This window comes from Ornithorhynchus anatinus, chromosome 14, assembly GCF_004115215.2.
Source record: "Ornithorhynchus anatinus isolate Pmale09 chromosome 14, mOrnAna1.pri.v4, whole genome shotgun sequence".
Taxonomy (NCBI): Eukaryota; Metazoa; Chordata; class Mammalia; order Monotremata; family Ornithorhynchidae; genus Ornithorhynchus; species Ornithorhynchus anatinus.
This window is the reverse complement of record NC_041741.1, coordinates 37,769,920-37,792,171: the sequence shown is the minus strand read 5'-3', so window position 1 is coordinate 37,792,171 and position 22,252 is coordinate 37,769,920. Positions and strand designations below refer to the sequence as shown.

Below are 22,252 nucleotides of genomic sequence, written 5' to 3'. Positions count from 1 at the left end.
TTTTCTCTGACTTAGCTGCTTTCCGCTCAAGTGAGAAAGCCACCGAAGGCCTTTGACTTCCAAACCCCAGAGGTCTTGGGAGGTGGGGAGGTGCAGCGAGGGAGATTGATCATAACATATTATCTGAGTTCCAATTCTCTAACCACGTTCAAGACATGAGAAGATGGCTTGGTCATAACCTTCCTAGTCTTGAGGATCCCGAGGGCCAGTGCTGCTGGGAGGGTTGGAGCCATTATCACCTGCTCCTGCTTTTCTCTCCCTTTCTGCTCTTTGGTGATGAATGGCCAGACAGAAATCTCTTCTTTCAGCTTTAAAGGAGCACAGATTTTGTACTAGTGGTGCTTCACTCTCCTTACGAGGGCTAGCAGAAGGTGACAGGTAGGGTAGACTTGGTGGAAAATTAGAATTGCATGATGTGTAAGGTATGTGGATTGAGTCTCTTCTCAGGAACAGCAGATAAGCCTCAGGCCCGAGATGCCAGGATTGAGCTCCTGAATGAAGGAATTGATTCTAATGCTGGGGGCGAACACAAGACTGCTTTCACTCCCCAATTTTTTGCGAGAGTGAAAAGAGCAGGGAGCGGGGCCAGGGTGCACCCCATTGCAAAGTACATGTATGGGTTGTTGTTTTTTCCTCCATTGTTCTTCCTCCCTATAGGGTTCCTGTCAAAGTATTTCTTAAAGGGTTTTGCAAGAGATCTTTGCAACAGACTAGGCACTGCTACAGAGAGAGAAGGGCAAAGTAGGAGTTTCTACTCTGACGAGAGTGGAGTATTTCCCCGCAAGGACTTTGTGAAGGAGAAAAAAAGGGCTGCCAGGACCAGAGTTTCTGGGTCCACACTTCAAACCAGGAATAATATCTTCAAGTTGTTCTCAAAATTGCTACTCCAGGTGGCAGCCTGGTCCGCCACTCCTCTCCCTACTCTCAGCAGAACTAGGAAGAGATAGCAGCGATTCCAAATGTCAGAGCTGTGCCAAGAAAAAGAGCTGAGAGAGGGACAGCAAAGCTGCAGCTGCAGTAATGAGGGAGGAAGGCTTGAGAATGGAGTGTCATCCAGCGTGGAGGCACTTGGGGAAATGCTCTAATAGGAGGAGAGGGGCAGGTAGGGTAGCAATGTGGAGGAGAGAAGGATGAGAACGGTAGTGGAAAGGCAGGAAGGAGAAGGGAAGCTGTGTCAGAAAAAAACAGGACTCCCTTCCTTCAAAGAGGGTTAGGAGAAAAAGTTTTCAAGGAGATTACAAAAAGAAAAGTGGTAACAAAGAAGAAAAATCCACTATAATGCCATCCACTATTATGCACTGTAATGTGAAACCAAAGGCAACAGTAAGAGTTTGGACTGGAGATAGAAAAACACGGATACAGAATTGGGATATTGAGTCATAAAAGGGCACTTGAATTATGTATGAAAGACACAGAAAAGTATCAGAATAGATGTGAATTGAAGATTGATATGATCTCAGTGATGGAGGAATGATCATTTTAACAGCAGCACTTTAAACAGACTTAAAGAAACAGAAAAGACAGTAATGGCTGTGAAGGTGAGAGCGAACCAATATCAAGGATGAGAGTTAATTATGGGAATAGAGAAATGGGTTCCTGTCCCACATCGGCCTCACAGAGTTAATCCCCATTTTATAGATGTGGTAACTGAGGCACAGAGAAGTAAAGCAACTTGATTCGACCAAGGTCACACAGCAGACAAGTGGCAGAGGCGGCCCTGGAACCAAGGTCCTTCTGACTCCCAGGCCTATGCTCTACCCTCTAGACCCACTGCTTCTCTGCTATCTGACACCTGAGAGATTCCAGCTAATCAGGTGATAGCTGGTATCTATCCCAGCAGTTAATACAGTGCCTGGCACATAGTAAGCACTTCACAAATACCATTAAAAAAGTTGTTACAATTAGATTTTTTTCTGAAAAATAACCAGTGAAGAAATTTGACAAGAGGAATGGCAACAAACTTTTCAATTCATAAGAGAACCTAAGCAGGAAAGCTTCCACTTAGCCAGAACAAAAGAAGTTAAGGTGTCCAAAGATAAGCAAGAATGAGAATTTGGGAATATAGTCAGATGCAGCATGAACACTGATCTTCTACCGATAGAGAGGATTAAAGTTACTGCCTTTAGAACAAGGTCTGGAATCAACAGAAAAATCCTAGAAATTTGATAGAAAATACTAGATCACTAGATATATAGCAAAGCAGTGCCCCTCAGATGAGGTGCAAAGAGTTCTCCATGGTTCCTCAATCGATCACTTTTATTGAGCACTTAGAATATGCAGAGCACTGTAATAAGCACTTGGGAGAGTACTAGCCAACAGAATTAGCAGAAACGTTCCCTGCCCATGATGAGCTTACTGTCTAGTGTCAACATGAGTCAATTATCACATACCTGGAGTTTCATTTGATACAGAATGACACACTATCCTCAAAATGATGCAGCCCAATATATGTGTGCTCCTCCCAATGTGTGATGGATGAGTTTGGATCTAGCTCAAAATGAGAATTTCCACATAGAGCTCTGAAGGGCTTGTCTTGCACATTTCTCCCAAAGCGCCAATGGGGGTCTTCCATATTTCATGTATTCTTTGGGGCAGAAGATATGGGGAAAGAGTGGCGTAGCAATAGAGACTGAAGATGACAGTGGAGAGAGAACACTGAAGGAAGTGGCAGTAATTTGTGGGAAGGTGAGAAGAAAACGAAGACTCGGAGGATCCTTAGTAAAGACCCACCAATTATTAGATTTAAAGAGAGGACAGATAGTTATGAAGAGTAAAACAGAATACTGCCAATGTTGCTGAACGTCAAAGTAGGGGGAAGAGAAGAAGGAAAGTTGTGAAAGAGAGTCAGATATTTCACGGGTCATCGGCAAAGGCTGAGTAACTGGAAAGACTTTCTCCTCATGAACACCAAGGTAATGACCTGCTAGAAGGTGCCAGATTTGAATAGGACAGTGAAGTCAGAGTCATCACGTTTTCTTTGGAGTGATCTTCCCTTCTGAATCTACTTTTCCTGAGTCTGTTCTGGCAAGGTTTGATTTCCCTTGGGACATGGCAAAAGAGAAGCAAATTTAGCAATATAACGTATTTGAATGAATAATGACTAATGGCCTGGTAAATTCATTATTTAAAGAATCACAGAATCTGAAGAATTTACACAGTTTATCCAGTGCATAAATAATCCGTTGCATTCTTTTACTTTCTAAATTACAATGCAGTGTTGTGCAGTGTACGGAACTGGCCTGCCAAGTGACCTCGGGCAAGTCAATTGTCTTTTCAGAGTCTCAATTTCCTCATCCCTAATATTCGGATAATCGTACCTGCCTTTCTTACTGCACAAGGATCCTGTAAGAACAAAGTGAGTGAGGGCTTTCATCAATTTAGAAAATGAAACACTATAAATAATTCCAAGTACAATTTAATGCAGAAAACCTAATTTTGGTGGCTTTACTGAAATACATTTTAAGCTTCTCTAAACTCCAGCTTAAATTTTCCTAAGCTACTTCAAAAGAGGAGCTTGAGTTCCCTGATCGAAAAACTCTCTCAAAACGAGTTTATATTTTTTCAATCAGTGTTACTTACTGAGCAATTACTGAGTGCAGAACACTATTTAGTGCATGGGAAAGTACAATACATGAGTTGGTGGACGTAATCCCTGCCCACAGGATCTTACAGCCTACAGGGGGACATTAAAATAAACTACGTAGATGGGCAATAGCAGAGTATAAGGCTATGTACTTAAATGGTGTGGGGTTGGGGTGGGTATCGAAGTGCTTAAGGGGTATGGGATAGACGGGATCAAGATACAGAGAACACGCTATTAAAAGATCAGAGTGTATGGACTGGGTTGTGGTGGGAGATCAGCAAAGCAAAGTGCTGTAAAGCTGACGGTAAGGAGTTTGATGTGAAGCGGCATGGCCTAGTGGATAGGGTAGGGTCCTGGAAGTCAGAAGGATCCGCCACTTGTCTTAATTTCTCTGTGCCTCAGTTACAGTATCTATAAAATGGGGATTGAGGCAGTGAGCCCCATGTGGGATAGGGACTGTGTCCAACCCAATTTGCTTGTATCCACCCCAGCGCTTAGTTCAGTGCAAGGCACAAGTCAGTCCTTAACAAATACCACAATTATAGTCATTATTGGACTGGAATGTAAAATGAGGTTAAATTTTATTTTTTCACAGAGCTAATAAAGAGGGCACCTTGGCCTAAAAACTTCTTCACTTCCATCCAAAATGCAAGTAACACTGTATTAAAGCTTTACAAGCCTTTCACTGTATGCCACATTATATATACCTCTAAAATACATTCATTCATTAGTATTTATTGAGCGCTTACTATGTGCAGAGCACTGTACTAAGCACTTGGAATGTACAATTCGGCAACAGACAGAGACAATCCCTGCCTAATGACAGGCTCACAGTCTAAACGGGGGTTCACAGTCTAAACGGTCTAAATACACCTAGCTATGTGATAAATACATTCAATCATCATCAGAAATCCAAATTACTGAATTGGCCACTGCTCCATAAGGTGTGTACAATTGAGTTCATACTGCCTTATCTTGCTCCTAATTATAGCATCATCAGCAAAACTGAAATCTTTAAAGGAAAAAGAGCATCAGGAGACTAAGTTTCTTTCAGCAAGACTAAATATAGGGGCAGAAAACTGAGGCTGCCACTGGGCTGAGGGGTTTAGAGTACAGGTCATCTCTCTCCCCAGATCCCTATTGTAAGGACTGGGAAAGAAAAAGGGAGAAGTTCATAAATTAGCAGGTGGCAGAAATTCATGTTATCATCCCATTTCCCCTCCCACTCCCACCTCCTTCCTCGTTATTGTGATCTCAGGTGTGAGCTGTGACAGCGTACAGGAGGTAGAGAATGTGTCTATCTGGTAACTGGTTGGGGAAAGGTGGAAGCACTAAAAGCACTCCTTACTTAAGGTTCTAAAGAGAGCTCTGCCTTTAAGCCTACTTCAAAACTGTATTATCTAAAAAGGCCTGCCTTTTTTTAAATAACAACTCATTCTACTAACCCCCAGCAGGATCCTTTTTTAATATTTCTTTTGTTCAATGTACGTGCCAGGCACTGTATTAAGCACTGGGGTAGATACTAACTAATGAGGTTTGGACATTGTCCATGTCCCGCACGGAACTCACGGTCAAAATCTCCATTTTATAGATGAGGAAACAGGCCCAGAGAAGTTAAGTGACTCACCCAAGGTCACCCAGCAGTCAAATGGCAGAGCTGAGTTGGAACCCAGGTCCTTGCTCTATTAGGCCACACTGGTTCTCTTATTTTAATTCTTTTTAATGTTTAATTCCTTTTCATTTTATTCCTAAAGGGAAAGGGAGGTGAAATCTTTTTTAGAGTCATAACTTAAAACACTGTTTTTCTGCCCTAGTTGCTTTAGCATTCTTATGGAAAGTCAAAAACAATTTTGCCTCCAAATCCATCCTTAAACTGAGAGGAACTGCTGTGAAGAGCACGGAGCTCAGGGTCAGAGAGTCAGTTATGCTTTCTTTGCCATATGTTCTTAATCCAAAGTCTCTTAATTAACACTGTGAATAGTAACGATTGCACAAGATGCACAGGTGTTGGAAGAAAATAAAAGGAAAATTTCCAAAGGGCACATAGGATTTGGAGATAGTTTAAACCTTAAGAAATGGCTTTGTTCCCATCCCTCTGGTTTCAACTGGCAGTAAAAACATGCATTTGAGAGCAGAGTTCGGTTGATCATGACATCAACGGTATTTATTAAGCACCTACTTAATGATAAACCTCTGTTAGATCTGTTTTTCTTCTCAAGACAAATCATTTCCAGGGAGAGGTCTGGCTCCCTGTTATTTGAAACAGGCTAGTCATTTTTTAAAAAATGCACTTTTCACATTAGGGAAAGATAGAAATACTTAGAAAAGGGGCAAGCAAAGGAAGATGACCACTTCATAAAGTAAAACAACATTAATAATAACGCCCTAGTTGGTTCAGTGATTTGGAAAAGAAGAATAGACGACATATACGCCTAGGCTCAGTGATATATTTAAGATCCTGCTAGGAAAGCAGAATTCCTCCCCAGGTGAAATCTGCTGGCGGCATTTAGACTAGTCTGTCCCCCTTTTACTTCCAGAATGCCCAACTCAATTCCGTCCGTTAGGGTCCATTAGCTCTCTGGCCTCCCCGCCAAACTGCTTCACAGACATCCAGTTATGGGGTAGATGCCAACTCAGCACCCAAGCACTCAGCTACGGGGAGCAGTTCAATAGAAAACTGGAAACACCCTGGCCCCGCTGATGAGGTCAATTTCAAAGTTCCCAGTTACTGTCCTTTACTTTGCTGAGGAAGGAAGAATCCACGTCTGTCCAAATCCCCATTAAAGTGTTTCAGCCACCCACCTTTTTAAGAACTCATGCACACTTTTGAATCCTAATAAAAAATGATAAACAGACTTAAAAAGAAAGATGAATATAGTATCTGTGAGGAGGACAACTTATAACACCAACTAAAAAATTTGAGCGATTCCTTGTGTCTTATGTCTGGAGCCGACAGTTAAGTTTAAAGTTGAAGTGCTTCCAAGCAAAACCACTACAAAAACAATCTGAAAAGCTTAGCGTCACTTCTGGAGAGCAAGCACTTGTTTAGAATATAACGTGCCGTACATAGCTGTATAGGAAGAGAGGATGTTGATGAGGCATGATTGCTGGTAACTAACATATCGAGTTTTGGTTCCTGCCTCCCAGGAGCTGAAGTTCTTAATTTTGAAATGCTACGGCAAATGGGGTAAGAACTGTTAATCCTTACGACATGCCAAGGCAAGCATTTTCCAATCAATAAAATGAGCAAAACAGCTGGACACTGATAATTCCAGAAGAAGGTTCCATTCGGTTTCCCGTGGAGAATACGATAAAAGGCAATTGTTATTTTAGGGATACACTTCATCCATCTTCTTCACTAACGTCTTTAAAGCATTTTGTGTTGCTCAAAAGAAAGTGCACAGTACGTTCTAAAAGATAAATGGCAGTCTGCTTTTAACTTAGTTCTGGGTCCCTTATTAACAACTTAAAAGTAAGCAATTTTTAAACATATTTGCTGCCATGCCCCTTTAACTGCTAAAAAGTCATATTTTGTGTATCCTTAATATATTTTTCACCTGAACGCTCAATCAAGTTTTTACACTTAGACATATGTAGCACCTGCTATTAATTCTGACACCGACAAGTTCCATAGGCAGCAGCTCAAATGCAGTGATGTAAATTTTTAAAATAAGTATTCTCTAGTGTGGGGAAATATTAAAAATAGGTCGCTTAAGTGAGTGCGTGTATTTCTAAAGCAATCATCATCAGGAGCAGAAAACTCCCTGAATTCCTAAAAGTATTCTAATTCTACACATAGTTGAAAATATTTAACTATAGGCGCTTAATAATAACCCTTGCAAACACTTTGCGAAAAGGAGACCACACCAGCCCGCAGCTGATGAATGTTCACAAACCACCTCAATCCTTCACACAAAATTCTCATTTTACATGCCATGTGCCACAACTCCAAGGAGAGCCTTGGGGAAGCCGATGAGGAATATAGAAAGGATTGTAGGTACGGGACGTTTGCTTCCACATAGTTCCTCTTGCCAGGCAAGAGTGCGGTTTCTTTTAAGAGGCAACGGCTAACATTTTGGGTGGTTTTTTATTACAGCAATTCCTGCCCGGCTTCCACTTTAAGTCCCAATTCCAGATATCGATCTAATAAAATCAACTGATGTAAAGATCGGGGATTAACAGCACCTAGAGTTTCCTCTAGCCACAAGCCCCCAGCAGATAAGAGACGAAGTTAATTGCTCTCCTGGAGAGTCAGAAAACGTAAGAACCTCAACAGGGAGATTTCTTGCCTTCTAACATGTAACTCTGACTTTCCTAAATGATGCTTTTCAGAAGCAACCCCGTCCCACCGGACAAGGACAAGCCAAACTACTAATCCTTGCCTCTGAAATGTAGTCACCAATTCGTTTTAGACCAACACTCCTGCCGAGTAGCTAGGTGGTGACTTCAGCTTCATCTTAAAGCTAGGGAAATTGAGGCCGGGGCGGTTTAAATGACTCGCCCAAGGTCACAGAGTCGCTCATGGCGAGCTAAAAATTAGCCACCTGGACTCTTGGCTGACATCTAGCCCGGAGATCTCACCTTTAATGGTATTTGTTTTTTATTAGGCCAGGCACTGTATTAAGCGCTGGGGTAGATCGCAGCTAATGAGATTGAGCCCCCCAAGGGGCTCTCAGTCTTAAGAGAAGCAGCGTGCCTCAGTGGAAAGAGCACGGGCTGGGGAGTCAGAGGTCGTGGGTTCTAATCCCGGCTCCGCGGCTTGTCAGCTGTGTGACCTTGGGCAAGTCACTTCACTTCCCTATGCCTCAGTTCCCTCAACTGTAAAATGGGGATGAAGACTGCGAGCCCTACGTGGAGCCCGTCACTGGGCAGGGATCGTCTCTCTCTGTTGCCGAACTGTCCATTCCAAGCGCTTAGTACAGTGTTCTGCACATAGTAAGCGCTCCATAAATACTACTGATTGAACGCACGACCCCCAGCGTCTACCCCCAGCGCTTAGAACCTGGTGAGCGCTCAACACATCCCACCCTGATTCTTCTTCTTAATCCCCCTCTGGCAGGTGAGGTGCCCGAGGCACAGAGAAGTGACTCGTCCAAGGTCACCCGGTTCTCGCTGGCAGCAGCGTGGCTCCAGTGGAAAGACCCCGGGCGGGGGAGGCAGAGATTATGAGTTCAAATCCCGGCTCCGCCGCTTGTCAGCTGGGTGGCTTTGGGCAAGTCACTTCGCGTCTCTGAGCCTCAGTGACCTCATCTGTAAAATGGGGATGAAGACCGTGAGCCCCATGTGGGACAACCTGATCACTCTGTATCCCCTCCAGCGCTTAGAACAGTGCTTGGCACATGGGAAGCGCTTAACAAATAACACCACTACTATTGTGAGCGGGACACCTGAAGACTTTGTTTCCCCCCCCCCCAGCGCTTAGAACAGTGCTTGGCACATAGGAAGCGCATAACAAATACCAACACCACTACTATTTTGTTAATTTTATTTTGTTAACGAAATGTACATCGCCTCGATTCTATTTAGTTGCCATTGTTTTTACGAGATGTTCTTCCCCTCCACTCGATTTATTGCCATTGTTCTCGTCTGTCCGTCTCCCCCCATTAGACCGTAAATCCGTCAAACGGCAGGGACTGTCTCTATCTGTTGCCGACTTGTTCACTCCAAGCGCTTAGCACAGCGTTCTGCACATAGTAAGCGCTCAATAAATACTATTGAATGAATGAATACTATTGGGAGCTAGGGACACCTGAAGACCTTGTATCCCCCCCCCCCCCAGCGCTTAGAACAGTGCTTGGCACATAGGAAGCGCCTAACAAATACCAACACCGCTACTATTGGGGGCTAGGGACACCTGAAGACCTTGTATCCCCCCCAGCGCTTAGAACAGTGCTTGGCACATAATAAGCGCCTAACAAATACCAACACCGCTACTATTGGGGGCTAGGGACACCTGAAGACCTTGTATCCCCCCCCAGCGCTTAGAACAGTGCTTGGCACATAATAAGCGCCTAACAAATACCAACACCGCTACTATTGGGGGCTAGGGACACCTGAAGACCTTGTATCCCCCCCCCAGCGCTTAGAACAGTGCTTGGCACATAATAAGCGCCTAACAAATACCAACACCGCTACTACTGTGAGCGAGGGACACCTAAAGACCTTGCATCCCCCCAGCGCTTAGAAGCGCTAAAATACCAACACCACTACTATTGTGAGCTCGGGACACTGAAGACCTTCATCTCCCCCAGCGCTTAGCACAGTGCTTGGCACAAAGGAAGCACTTAAATACCAACATCACTACTGTTGTGAGCTCGGGACACCTGAAGACCTTGCATCCCCCCCAGCGCTTAGAACAGTGCTTGGCACATAGGAAGCGCTTAAATACCAACACCACTACTTTATGAGCTCGGGACACCTGAAGACCTTTATCCCCCCCAGAGCTTAGAACAGTGCTTGGCCCATAATAAGCGCATAACAAATACCAACACCGCTACTATTGGGAGCGAGAAGCGTTTAAATACCATCACCACTACTGTTGTGAGCTCGGGACACCCGAAGACCTTGCATCCCTCCAGCGCTTAGAACAGTGCTTGGCACATAGGAAGCGCTTAAATACCAACCCCGCTACTATTGGGAGCTCGGGACACCTAAAGACCTTTATCTCCCCCAGCGCTTAGAACAGTGCTTGGCACAAAGGAAGCACTTAAATACCAACACCACTTCTATTGTGAGCAGGACATCTGAAGACCTTTATTCCCCCCCAGCGCTTAGAACAGTGCTTGGCACAAAGGAAGCGCTTAAATACCAACACCACTACTGTTGTGAGCGGGACACCTAAAGACCTTGCATCCCTCCAGCGCTCAGAACAGTGCTTGGCACAAAGGAAGCACTTAGATACCAACATCACTACTGTTGTGGGCTCGGAACACTGAAGACTTTTATCTCCCCCAGCGCTTAGCACAGTGCTTGGCACACAGGAAGCGCTTAACTACCAACACCACTACTATTTGGAGCTCGGGACACCCGAAGACCTTGCATCCCTCCAGCGCTCAGAACAGTGCTTGGCACAAAGGAAGCACTTAAATACCAACATCACTACTGTTGTGGGCTCGGAACACTGAAGACCTTTATCTCCCCCAGCGCTTAGCACAGTGCTTGGCACACAGGAAGCGCTTAACTACCAACACCACTACTATTTGGAGCTCGGGACACCCGAAGACCTTGCATCCCTCCAGCGCTCAGAACAGTGCTTGGCACCTAGGAAGCGCTTAACAATAGGCTGGCCAACTCCCTTCCCTTTCGCAGCCCCTCTCCCCGCATCGCCGAGCCCAAGGTGCAGGCTGCCACCTGCCCCGCCTGCCCGCCACTTCCCGCCTCTCTCTCGCCAGGACCGTCCCGAAGCCCGGGGGCTTCTTGCGGCCCCTCTGGATCCCCCCTAGAGTTTGGCCCCGCCTGGCCGGTCTGGCCTTACCGCAGGTGGCCAAGGATGCCATCCTGAGCCGTCCGGGAGCGGGCGGGCGGTCGGGGCGGCGGAGGGCGGGAGGAGGCCGGTGGAGGAGGAGGCGGCGGGCGGCCGGTCCCGGCCTCGGCCCCTCTCTGCGCATGCTCGGGCCCGGGCCGGCGGCGGGAAAGGGCGGGGTGGGGGGGAGGCGGGGACCGGCTCGGGCCGCTTCGGGCAGGTTCGGGCCGACTCGGGCCGGCCGGGACTGGCGGCGCGCGGCCCGCTGCCCCCTGAAGGCGGCCGGTCCTGCCCGGGGCAAGCGGGAGGAGGAGCCCGGGGAGGGCGGGGTCAAGAAAAAAACCCCACCTCCCTCCCTCCTTCCTGCCTATTTATTAATAATAATAATAACGTTGCTATTTGTTAATAATGCTGGTACTTGTTAAGCGCTTACTGTGTGCAGAGCACTGTTCTAAGCGCTGGGGTAGACACACAGGGGAATCAGGTTGTCCCACGTGGGGCTCCCAGTCTTCATCCCCATTTTACAGATGAGGGAACTGAGGCACAGAGAAGTGAAGTGACTTGCCCACAGTCACACAGCTGACAAGGGGCAAAGCCGGGATTTGCACTCATGACCTCTGACTCCAAAGCCCGGGCTCTTTCCGCTGAGCCACGATGTGTTAAGCGCTTACTCTGGGCAGAGCACTGTTCTAAGCGCTGGGGTGGATGCAGGGTCGTCAGGTGGTCCCACGTGAGGCTCACAGTTAATCCCCATTTGACAGAGGAGGGAACAGGTCCAGTGAAGTGACTTGATAATAGTAATGATGGTATTTGTTAAGCGCTTACTAGGTGCAGAGCACTGTTCTAAGCGCTGGGGTGGATACAGGGTCATGAGGTGGTCCCACGTGAGGCTCACAGTTAATCCCCATTTGACAGAGGAGGGAACTGAGGCCCAGAGAAGTGAAGTGACTTGCCCATAGTTCCACAGCTGACAAGTGGCAGAGCCGGGAGTCGAACCCATGACCTCTGACTCCGAAGCCCAGGCTCTTTCCACTGAGCCACGCAGCTGTGGGACCTTGGGCAAATGACTTCACTTCTCTGGGCCTCAGTGACCTCATCTGGAAAATGGGGATGAAGACTGGGAGCCTCCCGAGGGTCAACCTCATTACCCTGTATCTCCCCCAGCGCTTAGAACAGTGCCCTGTACATAGTAAGCGCTTAACAAATACCAACATTATGGCTCAGTGGAAAGAGCCTGGGCTTGGGAGTCAGAGGTCATGGGTTCGAATCCCAGCTCTGCCACTTGTCAGCTGTGGGACTGTGGGCAAGTCACTTCACTTCTCCGGGCCTCAACTACCTCATCTGTAAAATGGGGATTAACTGTGAGCCTCACGGGGGACAACCTGGTGACCCTGTATCTCCCCCAGCGCTTAGAACAGTGCTCTGCACAGAGTAAGCGCTTAACAAATACCAACATCATTATTATTATTATTACAATTCACCAGGATACATCGACGGGCCCGCTGCTCGGGCATCCCAACGAGGTTTAGCGAGAAAGACCGGGCTTGGGAATCCCCCCCTTTCCCTCTGCTCTCCCCCTCCTTCCCCTCAGCACTGGACTCATTTCTATATATTATTTATTACCCTATTTATTTTATTAATGAGGCGTCCTTGATTCTATTTATCTTGATGTTGTCTTGTTATCGTCTCTTTTGCTTCGTCGTCTGTCTCCCCCGTTTAGACTGTGAGCCCGTAATTGGGCAGGGATGGTCTCTGTTGCCGAATTGTCCATTCCAAGTGTTTAGTCCAGTGCTCTGCACACAGTAAGCGCTCAATAAATACTACTGAAGGAATGAGTCAGAGGTCGTGGGTTCTAATGCCGCCTCCGCCTCTTGCCAGCTGTGTGACTTCACTTCTCTGGGCCTCAGTTCCCTCATCTGGAAAATGGGGATTACAGCCCCACGCGGGACAACCTGATTACTTTGTATCTCCCCCAGCGCTTAGAACAGTGCTTGGCCCATAGTAAGCGCTTAACAAATACCGTAATTATTAACTCTTATCCCTCTGCCCTGCGGGTTCGGGGGCATCCCATCCAGGAGAAGCAGCATGGCCTAGTGGCTGCAGCCCGGGCCTGGGAGTCAGAGGGTCATGGGTTCTAATCCAGACCCCGCTACTTGTCAGCTGGGTGACCTGGGGCAGGTCACTGCACTTCTCTGGGCCTCAGTGACCTCGTCTGGAAAATGGGGATTGAGACTGGTGAGCCCCACGTGGGACAGGGACTGGGTCCATCCCGATTTGCCTGTATCCACCACAGCGCCTAGTACAGTGCCTGGCACAAAGTAAGCGCTTCACAAAGTCCATCATCATCATCATCATTATTATTATTATCATTATTATCATCATTACCCCCCCCCGACCCCTCCCTTAAAGTGGCCAGAGCCCAACCCCGGGCCCCTCGCCAGCCTTTGGCAGGGGTGAGGCGGGAGGGAAAACTGCTACTATTCATTCACCTGAGCTCATTGTGGGCAGAGGATGCGTTTGATGTCGTATAGTACCCTCCCAAGCGCCTAGTACAGTGCTCTGCCCGCAGTAAGCCCTCAATAAATACGGCTAATCGTAGTGATCCTTGCCATCTCTGTTAAGCGCTTCCTCTGTTGCCCAGCACTGAACTAAACGCTGGGGTAGGGACGAGGTAATGGGGCCTTCCAAGGGGGCTCTTGGTCTAAGTAGGAGGGAGAACGGGTATCGAATCCTCCTTTTGCCCCCGAGGGCACCGAGGCACAGAGAACTGACGTGATTCGCCCCAGGTCACACAGCAGACACGTGGTGGAGGCGGAATTAGAACCCAGGTCCTCCGACTCCCAGCCCTGCGCTCTAGCCTCTGCGCCACGCTAATGCCCCAGTACCTGCCTGAGGCTCTGCATTTCAGTAACGACGATGATAACAATGATGGTACTGATTACAAGGTAATCAGGTAGTCCCACGGGGGGCTCACAATCTTAATCCCCATTTTAGAGATGAGGGAACTGAGGCACAGAGAAGTGAAGCGGCTCGCTCAAGGTCACACGGCGACAAGTGGCGGAGGTCGGATTAGAACCCACGTCCCTGACTCCCAAACCCGTGCTCTTTCCACTGAGCCACGCTCCTTTTGCTTTTTGATCACAGGACATGTAGGGGAGAGCTCCTTGCTACCAGGACCGTCACCTCAACCGCCACCAATTTCCTTGCGACAGCTGCCGCCCTCATCATTTTGGGGACTAGACCGGTTTTCAAGTTTCCAGTTATTGCCCTCCACTCTGCTGACGAAGGAAGAAATCTGCTCTGTCCAATGGCCTGGGTGCTGTCAGCTTTGCGAGGAGCCGCGGGGGTTAGAAGTCGAGACCCATCCGTTGGTGGGCACCCCACTTCCAGATCCCAGATCCCAGTCCCAATCCCATTCCCAGTCCTAGATCCCAGCTCCGGTCCGAGCGCTGCTGCACCCCCGGAGCAGGTGTCCCTTCCAGGGGGCTGCTCCCCCCAGCCCCTCCCAACAATAGACTCCAGGCTGTTCAGGGCTTCTCTCCCTTTAAACCAGGAGCAGACTGAGGGAGCTCTCCAAATATTAAATACACAGTAAAAATGTAGCCCCTTCACTGACCAAAAAAAAAAAAGTTCCTCTTCTTATCGAATTTTAAAGTAGGGAACGAAGTCAGTAGAGACCAAAAAAGGATTTATAAAACATGAAGCAGAGGGACGGGGGTTTTAAAATATCCTCCACCCAGGAAGAAGGGGCTAGTGCTGCGGGACTGGGTTTCCGTGGGTTTTTCCGCCGGTGTTTAGCAAACACTGTCCCTAACTGCACGCTGGACCGGCCAACTCTTCTTTTGGGCCGGGACCTGCCTGTAGACTAGGCAGGAGATGGAGGACAGCAAAGGCGTGGCACAAAGGGGTGTCTAAGCGCAGTGGGGGCTTAATGGTGGCTTTTCTAGACTGGCAGCTCCTTGTGGCCAGAAGAGTTGTCTACCAACTCTATTGGACTGCCCTCTCCCAAGCTCTTTTACAGTGCTCTGCTCTCAGGAAGCACTCGATAAATACCACTGATTGATTGATTGATTTAAATGCTCACATTAGGTTCTTGTTCAATTGCCTCCCTTCTCTAGTTCCAAGCCTGAAAGTGCCCTGGCTCTCTTCTTTAGCCTTGACTCATGGCCTAATGGAAAGAGCAAAGGCCTGGGAGTCAGAGGATTTAGTCTTTCAGTTGGTTCCTACGTGACCTTGGATAAGTCACTTAACTTTTCTGTGGCTCAATCACCTCCTCTGTAAAATGGGAATTAAATCCTCCTCCCTCCAATTTAGACTTTGAGCACCATGTGGGGCAGGATCTGTGTCCAGCCTGCTAAACTCATATCTACCCCATTGCTTAGAACAGTGCTTGACACATAGTAAGTGCTTAACAAATACATACAAAAAATAGTGCCCGCTGGTACCACCCTGGGGGCCTGTCCCGATCCAGTCAGCGGGAGCATCACATCTCCTCACCCAAGCCTGGGATGTCCTACAGGGCTTCCCTTGCATTTTCCTTCCCGCACAGCAGGGTCTCCATCATTCTGTGACGAGGTGAGGAGCAGTGGCTCGCCTCCTGCATACCTCCAATCCTGGGTTAGCAATCGTCTCCCCAGTCCAAACGAGACGGTCCTCAACAGTAATAATAATAATAATGGTATTTCTTAGGTGCTTACTATGTGCTAGGCACTGTACTAAGCACTGGGGGAGGAATACAAGTAAATCGGGTTGGACACAGTCACTGTCCCATATCATGCTCACAGTCTTAATCCCCATTCTCCAGATGAGGTAACTGCAGGCCAGAGAAGTGAAGTGACTTGCCTAAGGTCACCCAGCAGACAGGTGGCGGAGCTGGGATTAGAACCCATGACCTTCTGGGTCCCAAGCCTGTGCTCTATCCACTAGGCCATGCTGCTCACCCTAAAGCGCTCAACCCTGACTAGGCTTTAGACCACTCCAGAAATGGTAGGGCCTTTGCAGAACCCCAGAACAGTGGCTCCCTTCACACCTGGTTTCCCCTACCAGCTGTCTCTAAGGGGACCTCCAGGGCAGCAAAGAGCATGAGGATTTGTCTGTCTTTTGTCTTTTGGTAATCCAGCACACTCCACACTCTCCAGCATCCTGTGCATTTTCCCCTCCCTTAGAAATCATGCATCTCCTCCCCACACTCACTTTGAGCACCTTTGGTCCCTAAACTTTTCAGAATGTATTTCTTACCACTTCCTACTTTCCTCCTACTTCTTCCAGTTGGAACGAAAATAACAAGTTCTTAGTGGTTAAAAACATTGTGTTTGAAATCTGTCTTCCTCAGGAGTGTGGGTGAATCTCACAGACATTGTTATTCATCATGTATACTTGTGTTTTACAGATATATCTATCTACATCTAGCTATATATATATATATATACACACACACACACATATATATATACCATTCCACTGCATCAGTCTCCTCACTGATGTCCCTGGCTCCAGCCTTTCCTCTCTCCGGTCAATATTTCATTCCGCTGTCCAGTCTAAAAAATCATTCTTTGCATGTCTTCCCACTCCCCAAAAATCCCCAGTGGTTACCCATCTATCTCACATTCACAGAAACTCCTCACCATTGGCTTCAAGGCAGTCAATCAGACCTTCATGAGTGAGAGGGCCTCAAACAACCCCTTGGTCCTTGCCCTGCTGCAGTGGAGAGGGCAAGATGGGGCCCATTTTTCAGGGGAATGAGGCTATCTGACCTTGGTTTCACAGACACAGAACACTTCTGGTTCTCCTCCTACCTCTCTGACCGCCGCTTCTCAGATTCATTCACTGGCTCCTCTCCACTTCTCATCCCTCAAAGCTTTATTCTGGATCCTCTAATTCTTCTTGCTTTATGCTTACTCTTTCAGGGAGCTCATAGGCACACTTGCCTTTAATTACCACTTCTACTGGGTGATTCTACCTCACCTGCCTCAACCTCCCACCAGTTTTAGTCTTGCTTTTCCTCTTGACACCAGGATATGTTCAGATGGATGGCCTGCCACACACCTCAAACTCAACACTGTTAAACTAGACTTCTCTTCTTCCTGCCTAAACCACTCCTCCTCAAAACTTTCTGATCACTTTAAAAAATACAACCATTCTCCCAGTCCCAGAAGCTCCCAGCGTTGGTGTCATTTTGGATTCCTCACTATCTAAAGTCCCCATGTTCAACCTGTAACCAAATTCTGACAGTTCCTTTTTCATAATATTCCTCAGCTGTACCCTTTCCTTTGCACCCAACAGCTCTCCACCCTGTGTGAAGTTCTCCTCAGTTGACCATAACCATCTCCTTTTATCTTCTTTTGATCTTAGGCTAAGATCAACCTAAGGAGCTAAGGCTTTAACTCTGCGTCTAATAGACATCCATTTGAAAAAGGAGGATCAAGGAAGACAATTTTTTCTCCTACTTTTTCAAAACGATAGAATTAAAATCGCTTCAAATGACAATGCTGTCTAAGATTAGTTGAGCCTTCTCTTTCAGTGAGGCTGTTGTATTTGGTGATCTGAAATAAAGATTTCATAAATGGGGTGGACTTGAGAGTATTTTGAAGACCCAATGAAGCAAAATATGAGGCATAATGTACGACAGTTATACAGTAGTGAAGAGAGGCAGCAACAGAGAGTGACCAACAGAAGCTTCAGGAAGATTGCCACAACAGAAGGAATTAATAAATACAGTGTCTGGCATTTTGGGTGTCAAATATTATTATTATCACATTTGTTAAGTGCTTACTACGTGCCAGGCACTGTTCTAAGCTTTGGGGTGGATACAACCAAATCAGAGTGGACAGAGTCCACTGGACATTATAACAGTACAATATAATTTCACCATCAGTAATATCATTTTCAAAGGTGAAGGAGAGCTATATAACAGTGAGTGGTGATTTCACAAGACAGTATCAGAGATGTGGTCATATACTGTGAAACAGTATTCCTAATGGAAAGAGCGTGAGACTAGGTGCCATAGGTCTGTTCTGTGAACTTGGGCAAATCATTTAGCCTTTATATACTCCAGTTTTCTCATCTGTAAAATAGGGACAAGATATCTTCTCTCCCTACACCTCAGACTGTAAGACCTGCATAGAACAGAGACTGTGACCTGATTAACTAGCACCTACAATACAGCAAACGCTTAGTAAAGACCATAACTATTATTAACAAAAAAAAACTTAACTTATCTTCCTGAATCATCCTGATGAAACTTAGAATGAGCCCAGAAATATGTAAAAAAAAAATACTGTGTATACAAATAAAGTAAAAGTCTTGTCTTCCAGCTCACTTGTTTCTAAAATTAATTCTTTATACCGTAATTCATTTTGCTTAAAAGCATAGTATAGTGAAACCTTGTTAACTTGAAAGTACAAGAACCTTGAAAACAGGCTTTGAAATAACCAATTTCACATTATTTTTTATAATTGGAAAAGAAAAATAGGTCATCTACCCAGCAGGAGAGTGGCAATTGCTTTGAATTATCCTATGGTTCGACTATTTTGCCTACTGAGAAGTGTGTAAAAAAATCATTACAGCAATAAATCTATACATCATAATGGAACACAAAATTCCTGCCACAAGTAAGAGCCTGACAGTTTCTTTAGACATAACATCCAAACAATTTCCATTTCTCAAATGGCCGAGCAATGTTCTTCAGTTGACAAGCGGCAGAGCAGCCCACATTGCAGGGTTCTGCATATTATTCTGCACTGTCTGGCTTTGCGTGAAGGTCTTTTATAGCACACCCCACTACTTTGCACTTGACAAACTAGCAAAATTCAGGACCGGCAGATCTTGGTTTTTGTTATACAATCCTGGTTTTGCTTCCCTTCTGTATCATCTTTCAGATAAATTATCGTAGGATTCAATTTAGTTTAGCTGTGTCTTTAGACATAAAAATACATTATACTATTTCTTGAAAACAAGTATTTACCCCAGTATAATAGAATCTAGTGAGATGTCAAAGATGAATTTCACAATATTTTAGCAATAAAAATTTTTTTCACATAAATTTTTATATGATTGCCTATTAGTCCCACATAGGCAAAAACAAACAAACAAACCTTGAGCTCCTTGATACAAAAAAAATTTAGTACCTATTTACAAAAATTCAAGCTTCCTTCCTCCACTAGTGTGTAAAGCAAGGGTGAGTGTAAGGACAGCATTGGGAGCATCCATAAAAGAAAAGAGATAATTAGACATAAATATTTAAAACATAAACTTGTTAGCTGAGGTGAGAAGTGGTTAAGTTATTCTAGGAGAATGAATATGTCCTAATAAAAGCCTCCTTCTGATGGTCTGGTCACTTGGTGTGAAATTTATCCTTTCCAATTTGGCATAAAACCAGCATTTATTGTGAAAAATTAGCTTCAAAAAGCACAACTGCCCTAAGTAGAAGCACAGTTCCCCAAAAGAAAACAAAAGCCTCAGAAGCAATTAAAAAATAAGTTGAACATAACTGTACAAAGTGAAGAACAAATAGAAAAAAGACATGAGAAATATGCTGAATATACATTGTTAAATGCCCCAGGAGCTCAATTTCTTGAGAGAAATATCCTCATTAGGGAAGATAATATTTGCTTCTACAGCAGAAATATACGTTGAGAAATGAAAAATAAACAAATTCCAGAAAGGCTGAAACAAAACAATAGCAGCAGGAACCTCCAATATAAGAAATGAAGAACACAAAGAAACTGTCAATTTCCAAAAGCCATTTAATGGTGGCATTTGTTAAGTGCTTACTATGTGCGAAGCACTGTTCTAAGCACTGGGGTAGATATAAGGTAATCAGATTGTCCCACATGGGGCTCACAGTCTTAATCCTCATTTTATAGATGAGGTACATGAGGCACAGAGAAGTTAAGTGGCTTGTCCAAGGTCACACAGCAGATGAGTGGCGGATCTGGGATTAGAACCCAGGACCTTCAGACTCCCAGGCCCATGATCAATTCACTGTGCCATGCTGCTTAGTGACTTCTTAAAGTGTGCCTTAACACTGCACAAAAAGACAATGTACGGTACCTTGCACATAAATAGGTCTCTGTATTTATCTAAGATATCGATGTTTGCTGTTTCCTTTCTGCATTTTTTCATTGCTGCTACAAAGTAAGTTCTACTGTGCTCAGAGCACTATATTAATCATTTTGGAGTACAATTCATCAGAGTCGATAGACACATTTCCTGTCCCACAAGGAGCTCACAGTGTAGAGTCTGTATTTCAGGCTTAATTGTTAATAGTACAATAAATACTTCTTTGTTGCTTGAAATACTTGTCATTTTAAAGGTGAGATCTTCACAATCTGGTCCACTTTAATCAATATAACCTTTCTTTGGATGAATGAGGTATAGAGTGGGACAGAACTAGGCAAAAATGGGAAGGGTAAAATCACTGGGAATGGGAGAGTCCAGACTTCGGAGCTTTAAAATGCAAATATTACTATAAAAGAAATTAACAAAATGACCATAAGTTATCTGTTAGGATAAGCTTAGAATTAGGTGGATTTTCATATTGCAAGAAAGAGTTAGCATGTTAAGGGAAGGCACCCAAATGTCCTAAGTGGGATTGTTATATTGTTGTGTCATAATCTCGCAAGCCCCTAGTAGAGCGGTCTGCGAACAGTAAGCACTCAATAAATATGATTGATTGATTGTCAAGCCATCAGCCTAAAAATTAATGCTGCAGATTATGTTGAGCATACCAAGAAAACAGCTGATAAAGAGAACACCTGGCTTTTCTTTTCTTTCTCCTTCAGATTCTGCAAAATCTCCCAAATTCTCTTTCTTATATAAACTCCTTAAGGACAGAGATTGTATATACTCTCCCAAGCGCTTAGTACATTGCTCTGTACAGTTAATATGTAATAAATTCAATTGGTTGATTAGATTTAGAAGTAGAACAGTTTAAATTTTGATGCCTATGAACTTCACGAATCTTAAGTTAAACCTCACCTCCAAATCAAAAGACCATTAAAGTACGGCTGAAATGAAAACAAAAAATACTTTAAGAAGTAATTGAGACTCTAAAGCAAGTGGTTCAAACCTACTTTAAACTCTTCGGTCCAAGCGACTATTATTTAATTACTGTATGCGATTGTACCGGGGTGCTTTCATTCAGCTCATGCAATCCCAGAGAAGACTATTTTCTGGACTTTGATGGTCTTACACAACTCTGAAGATGAATTATTTTTGCAGAATCAGGGCCCACAATTTCAAGTTTTGAGCATCTTCATAAAAAACTCCTGAGGCATGGCCTAGTTTATATCTCATGCCTCAGGACTCTCTGCTCTATTTATATACTGGCTTAGACTCTCGATTTGGTTTGAATTTTTTTTTTTAATGGAAACAAAAAACAAGATTGGGAATATTTTAACTAGAAACTCCTGTGAATGAGCTGTCATCTTCAAAGCCTGTATTACATCATGCCAATTCATGAAAAATTTTCTTTTTAATTGCTACCACGTGTTCCAAAATGGGTCTTTTCCTTTGTCGTCCTTGCCTCTCCTCTCCAACCCTCTCTCCAAGTGAAATGTCTTGCTTCAGCATCTTAATCACTACCAAATCTCTATTAGGTTTTTTTCTCCCATGACTGATTGTGTTCTCAAATGGATTCCTGAGATTTCATCTGTGAACCAAGCCAAAATCAATGATGGGATTTCTAGCATGCTTTATTATAACAGAAGTTCTTGCATCTGTCCCACTAATAATGCTTCCCAGAAGACCTGTCTCCTGTCAGTTGTAATATTAACTATCCTAGTAGATGAGCACTGAAGAGAATGGAGATTGGGGTCAATTTCACTACAAGAAGGATTTACCATATATATAGCCATATACACCTATAAACAAATGCACATAAATCCTCGCAGCTAATTTGTTCCTAATCTCCATCCTCACTTCTATATACTAAATAAAATTATATATGCCACCTTCCCAACTCTTAGCAAAAGATGGAAAGAAATATCAGGAACCCAGAACCTCAGGAACCCAGGACCTCAGGAGTTGGAACATCAGGCATCTGGAACCCCAAGAGGCCGGTACCTCAGAAGCCGGGAACCACGGGAGGCCTGAACCTCAGGAGCCCAGAACCTTGGGAACCTGGAATCTCAGGAACCTGGGACCTCAGGAACTCAGAGTCTCAGGAACCTAGAACCTTGGGAGCCCATAGGCTCAGGAGCTGGGGA

At 45.2% G+C, this 22,252-nt stretch overlaps 1 protein-coding gene across 4 annotated transcripts in view; it reads right to left on the bottom strand.

Annotated features, from left to right (window-relative positions):
• ANO4 (anoctamin 4) overlaps positions 1 to 11,133 on the bottom strand; it is a 173,046-nt gene extending 161,913 nt beyond the window's left edge. For all 4 annotated transcript variants that reach the window (XM_029079553.2, XM_029079555.2, XM_029079554.2 and 1 more), the window contains exon 1: positions 11,058 to 11,133. In XM_029079553.2, coding sequence (XP_028935386.1) covers positions 11,058 to 11,079 — 22 coding nt within the window. In that variant the 5' untranslated portion in view covers positions 11,080 to 11,133. The remainder of the gene's footprint in view (positions 1 to 11,057) is intronic.
• Positions 11,134 to 22,252: the final 11,119 nt, after the last annotated feature.